The following is a 6,222-nucleotide window of genomic DNA, read 5'->3' as shown; positions in this document are numbered from 1 at the left end:
TCCTTTTTGTTTAGCTAGCTTTTCAATTATTGCAAATTTGATTCTAGGTTGATGGTGGGTTGCTAGTTGTCTACGTTGTATCCTATAACACCTTTCTTCTTGGGGTTCTGGATCCATGAAAAATCTAAGAGTTTCAGGTCGCTTCAAAACTTGTTGTAAGGGTTTCTGGGTCCCCTCAAAAACCTGTTTGTTCCTTAATCAAAAACACATCAAACCACTAATAAAACATGACTAAGTAATATTATAACTTAATATACAACTATCTAGTTTTTGGGAGGTCTTTCTAGACATCTCAACAAAATCATGTTGATGTGGTATTATATTTGATGATATGGACCTAGAATCTTAATAATAAGCAATGGCCTTGTCAAGTAAGTTGCTATAAATAATTAAGAATAATTCAAAATTGTCACATATAATTTTGAGAAAATCAAAGTTGGGATACTTGAATAGATCCTCTCCCCTAGAAAAGTTAATATTGACATATCTATAACTTGTAACATATGGAGAGATTAATAGATTTGATTTTAGTTTATAGGAGGGTTAGGTTTCACTGTCAATATTGACATACAAAGTTTGAAATAATCCTTGTATTAACCTCAAACTCTTATAAATTGAATGCATTGGAGAGAACCTCCTCAAAATTTTATATCTACAATGTGAAGGGCTCCACACAATGAGCCTCCAAATATTTTAATTTGTTTTTGTCTCCACCTTATGGTGCATCAATATTTTGAAAATCATATAGTTATATATATTGCAAAGAAAGTCAATCATTGCAAACAAATTACATTTAAGTCCAATCTTATGACAGCCATGTTACATAAAAATATGACCACAAAATGATCATTCGATTTCTTTAACCTTACAATAGTTTAGGTCTTTCTTACTTATGCCCACAACTAAAAACACAATAATACAAAGTGAACTTTACAAATCAAATTTAATATTTAAAATTTAAAATTATTATCAACATAATATTCCATTTAAACAAACAAAAGTATTTTACAAATAAAATAAATAACAATAACAAATTAAAAACTATAATAATATAATCTTAACGCTTTTTAAAATAGGTAAGGATTCAACAATTAAAATACTTATGATTGAACCAAAAAGATGTCTTACAAAATGGAAACAAACAAAGATAAAATTAACATATTTTAACAAGCCTAAATTGCGGCTAATGATGCAACCTCTAGTTTCACCTTTATGCTGGCACTAGCAAAGAGTAGACATTAAAGACTAATTAAAGGTTTGCCTAAACTTGAAATGGAAATCAATATTAGTCCATGCAAGACATAACGATCCTTGCATTGAACCACCCATGGACTAAACAGCAATGTTGTCCACCATTCCAACAAGTTGACGAAATTTTTTCATGTGAGCAGCCTCCAAACCAATATATATCTGTATTCCTTCCTTGTCCTTTGGATTGGCCAAAAATATGACAACATCTGTCCACCCAGACACCACAGGGGATGCATGCACAGACTTAATCACTCCTCCAAAATCAAAATCTCGAAATCCCATATGGGACCATGATGATGCAAGAAATCCATTCTCTAAACATGCAACTCCATCATGCAATTCCAACAAGTCTATTCTGGACCTCACATACTCATCTGTCAGTCTGTCCACACCTTCTTGCAGCTTCTTCACAGTGTGGGAAAATGGTTCTTCTTTCAGTTCTTTCGCAGTTGCCTTGGCATAGGCTGTAAATGTTGCATTGCCCGCGAACTCCCGAGGAAGAGGGGGCATCATCTTAGACCTGATAGCATGAAGTTTACGTTCATAATCATTATATTATTACTGCAATTATTACTGCAAGAAATGCAAGAAGTTCAAATAGAAATGCTATGAAGTTAAGAAGTTTATGTGCAAGAAATGCAAGAAGTTCAAAGAGAAATGCTATGAAGTTAAGAAGTTTATGTTGGTAGTTCATAGTTGTAAGGTGAACTCCTGGATTCAACTGCTGATAATATTTATCTTCAATGTTTCAAGTTACGTCAGTATACTTGACATTCATTAATGAGATTTGAAATGTTGAAGATGAATATCATTCATAAACAGTTGAAATCAGAAACTCGCCTTACAAGAACATGATTAGATTAGACCTGACCTTAGGTCGACAGCGAACTGAACTGTGGAAACATCATGAGCAGCCATGTTTGGTATTGTACAAGTCCTGGCACGCCAGAGGTGAGCCATAGCTGCAATGAAGCTAGTGCAATGCTTTGCCCCGCCATTGATGGCCTTCGTCTTGAGGGACTGCAACATTTTCCCTGAAAAAGAAAACAGTCCAAAAACATGCTCGTCTAGAGGATTATGGAGGGCCACCTTATTGTGCCACACATCCTTATCTCTTTGTGTAAATATGGAGGAATTCAAGGCCTTGGCACCAATCTCAGAATGATTCTGATAATACTCGTGATGTTCGTAATCTATCTGGGGTGGAGATCGAGCTTTTAAGCAGGTCCGATCCACCACTGGTTCGAATGCCACCTCTCCTTTCTTCGCCAAGAAGGCGAAGTTTTTGGCAAACTCTTGTAGCGCAAACCCATCCATGAGACAGTGATTTACCGCAGTTCCCATGGCGAATCCTCCACATTTGAATCTAGTCACCTGCACAAAAACACGCTAGAGAATATAAGTCTTCTCTCAACTAAGATAAAAACAGTAGACTTAAATATTGAATTTGTTTAAGTGATTCATACATTTTATTTATGATTTCAAATTATTTAAACAAATCAAAATTTAAAATACGTTGCTTAAATCAAAATGATAAAAACTAATTTACATAATCTACATAGAACATCAAATCTTACGATAAGTAGGAGATTCACTTACATGCAATGAATATTAAGTGCACCCTTCTCATTAGAAATAGATTCTTGTGAACCACTACTCACGAAATATGAATGAACTCAAAAATTACACAATTAAATTCTATTAAAAATATCATAATCAAATCTTATCTCATAAATTACTTAACCTAAAAGATAAACTACAAAAACAAATCAAAATGTAGAATATATATGCTGAAATGATAAAACAAAGAACCACCAATAAACTACTTAACCTAAAAGATAAACTACAAAAACAAATCAAAATGTAGAATATATATGCTGAAATGATAAAACAAAGAACCACCAAAAAGACTTCTCCATTAGGTACTTAACCTGAAAAGATATAAGGGGCTCATCTTCAGGCCTTCCATTCCCAGGAATGACAAAAAGCTGGGTGAAGGCCGGATTGGGATAAGTGACATCCCCGAGTTCTTCTAAAGAGAGCTCACTGGTACAGACAGCAAAAGGCACTCCTGCGGCATTACAGTCAATCTGGAACCTCTTTTCTTCTGAATTGAAGATGAGCCTCCCACACATGAAATCATAAGCAAGAAGAAGCTTGTTCAGCGCCTGTGTGTGCACGTACACTATAGCATCGAATGGAATTTGCACATCCGCAGCAAAAAAATGCACCACCTTTTGCACATAATGCACAAGCTTCTGGTCTATATTGCTCAAAAAGAGTGTCCTCCTTTCTCTTATCTTCTCTGGAAGTAAAATCATCAACCTCTCTCTCTTCACTTGAAGATCAGAAACTAAACAAACAGGAGTAGTCTCCATCTTTTCTTATGCAGCTTGCTACGCATTACAATACAATACTCGTATAAATTTATAGTAAAATACTGTACAGTAAAATTCAATGCTTGTCGTGCTGTTTCACCAACTCTTTTCGATTACATTGAAAGAACAAGAGTTGTTTGGTTTAGGGATATTAATATAAATTTAAAGGGGGTGTCTGCCATTGATGTAAATTTTACCGACCTTTACATCTATCCAGTTCTTCCAAGAGAGAATGAATTAATATAGTATACTATATTTGCCCTCCTGGCTGTATTGATAAAAGTTGCTGTCAAACAAAATTTCAGTTGTTTAAGAGGTTTGGCCGAGTCCCCACCTACGTCTGTTCTATTCATGTGGGAGCTTTTAATGGTTACTATTTAGTTTAATAGTTAAAACTAAATTTTTATTAATATTTTTTATTTTAAAAATAAAATTTTATTCAATAATTTTTATCTTTACATAGAAAATATAAGGATTTTCATAACGTCCTTGATCATCGTGAATAAGCTAAGGAGTTGCTTAGATTGATTGTGATCTAAATCTCCCCAATAAACTACATTCCAACTATGAATCCCTTTGGAGGCACATTTTGTTAAACAATCTACTATCATATTCCATTCTCTTGAAACATGTACACAAGAGATTAACTCAAAAAATTATGACTAGGATTTGCTTAAGCAACTACAACAAATATTATTTTACTGGTGAATCTTTGCCAATTGGCAAATAATTTGTATCAGCCATATTGAAATTGGTGAACATGTTGCTTACCGCAAGGTGGCCAAAACACCAGAATTTTATGAATTGTTTGTTCAATACATTTTTAACTTGCCATAAATTCATTTTATGAGACATGCAATTAATATTTTTGCCAATAACAATTACGTATTTCTAATGTTGTAATTAATATTTTTGCCTAGAATATTGGATACATGTATCAATTCACCTGCATGTTCATCAATACCATAAAAATTTCATTATATATGAGGGCCCACTTTGCCAAAAATATTAAATGGTGTTGGAGGACTCATTTCACAAATACTATTATAATTCCATGCTAGTTGTAGATCCATAATTGCCTTGAAAATTACAACATATGTGTTTTGTCAAGCATTGATTCACCCAACATTTACATATATCAAATATTTATAATCACCTCAGGAATCAACAAATTTTTAAGTCTTAATAGATTTTTTTCTCTAGTCAATAGTTTAATAGAAATGTAAGTAGCAATTGCACCTTGGTGTGCAATGGGTATGCCGAAAGAGGTGTGTAAGGTCAATTAGGGAAAAAAATTGGTCTATTTTTTGCATATAATTGGGAGGTACATGAGGTCACTTGGTAGGTCATAATGTTGTTTATGGAACAATTTTTTCATTAGAGAAGTGATAGTTTCATATCAACTATGCATCCACTTACAATGATCCAATCATAACTAAAACAAAACCTTTAAATTGAGAAGAAAATCAAGTTTCATTACCAACAAAATATGGTGAGAGCAAGAGAGAGATTGAGATATAGTGCTAGAATGAGGGAGAGATAGAGGGGGGAAGAGTGAGAGAGAGATATGGGTAAAGAGATAAAGATAGAGATAGAGATGCAGAATAAAGAGAGGAATATGGAGAGGAGCAGAGAGATATGAAGAGATAAAAGAGAGAGGGGGGAGAAATACATAAAGTTAGAAAAGAAAAATAAATAGAGAGAGAGGGAGAGATATAGTGGTAGAGAGAGATAAAGATAACTAGATAAAGATAGAGGGATGGATGAAAGAAGTGATAGGGAGAGATAGATACAGAGAGGAAAAGAGATATAGATATAGAGGTCTAAAATGAGGGAGGAGAGAGAGAGGGAGAGAGATGGATGGATAGAACGCATGTCTAGAGATATAGGTAGAGATGAAGATAGATAAAGAGGGGAAGAGGGAAAATAGATAAAGAGATGGAGAGAGGTAGAGGTAGATAGAAAGATAGAAAGATAGGGGGATATAGAGGAAGATATATACAGATATCTCTAAAGGAAGAGGAAGAGATAGATATAAATATATGGTAAGATGGAGTTTGAGAGATAGATATATAAGGACATATAGATCTGAGAGGGGGAGAGAGATAAAGAGATTGACAAAGAAGAATAACTAGGGATGGACAAATAGAGATTGAAAGAGGGTGAGATAAATAGGGATGTGTGTGTGTGTGTGTGTGTGTGTGTGTGTGTGTGTGTAGAGAGAGAGAGATGTCCAAGGGAGGGGAAGAGAGAGAGAGATATAGATATAAAGAGATAGAGGAAAGATAGATCGATAGATAGAGAGAGGGAGAGGGACTAATATAGATAGAGGGAAATATAGATGGATAAACAAGGATACGAAGATATAGAGATATGTGTATATAAAGAGATAGAGAGAGGAGTTAGAGAGAGAGTTTGTACAAAAAAGATAGAGTGAATAAGAGAAAGAGGTGGAGATAATGATATATAGATACAAAGGCCCAGAGAGAGATGTATGGAGATAGAGATAGAGGGGACCATAGTAAGAGAGAAAGAAGGTAACAAAGACAAGTAATAGACAAAAAGGTTTAGACCTTAGAAAGAGGGAGAAAGA

At 34.2% G+C, this 6,222-nt stretch overlaps 1 protein-coding gene across 1 annotated transcript; it reads right to left on the bottom strand.

Moving 5' to 3' along the window:
• Window positions 1-1,064: 1,064 nt before the first annotated feature.
• On the bottom strand, window positions 1,065-3,651 carry LOC131074844 (acyltransferase GLAUCE). Its single transcript, XM_058011555.2, has 3 exons — window positions 3,183-3,651; window positions 2,123-2,625; window positions 1,065-1,771 (listed from the first exon to the last, which is right to left on the bottom strand). Exons 1-3 carry the CDS (start codon window positions 3,627-3,629, stop codon window positions 1,333-1,335), a joined length of 1,389 nt encoding a protein of 462 aa, XP_057867538.1. The 5' UTR covers window positions 3,630-3,651; the 3' UTR covers window positions 1,065-1,332.
• Window positions 3,652-6,222: the final 2,571 nt, after the last annotated feature.

Source organism: Cryptomeria japonica, chromosome 7 (genome assembly GCF_030272615.1).
Source record: "Cryptomeria japonica chromosome 7, Sugi_1.0, whole genome shotgun sequence".
NCBI lineage: Eukaryota > Viridiplantae > Streptophyta > Pinopsida > Cupressales > Cupressaceae > Cryptomeria > Cryptomeria japonica.
The sequence above is the reverse complement of the archived record's forward strand: the minus strand, read 5'-3'. Positions and strand labels throughout refer to the sequence as shown.

What these genes read in the sequence shown, in the direction of transcription:
- LOC131074844 (XM_058011555.2), bottom strand. Translation starts at nt 3,629, where the DNA reads ATGGAGACTACTCCTGTTTGTTTAGTTTCTGATCTTCAAGTGAAGAGA. An exon ending in AGCCCCTTATATCTTTTCAG is followed by an intron (nt 2,626 to 3,182) that starts GTTAAGTACCTA and finishes GTTTTTGTGCAG; the next exon opens with GTGACTAGATTCAAATGTGG. An exon ending in CAGTTCGCTGTCGACCTAAG is followed by an intron (nt 1,772 to 2,122) that starts GTCAGGTCTAAT and finishes TCATGCTATCAG; the next exon opens with GTCTAAGATGATGCCCCCTC.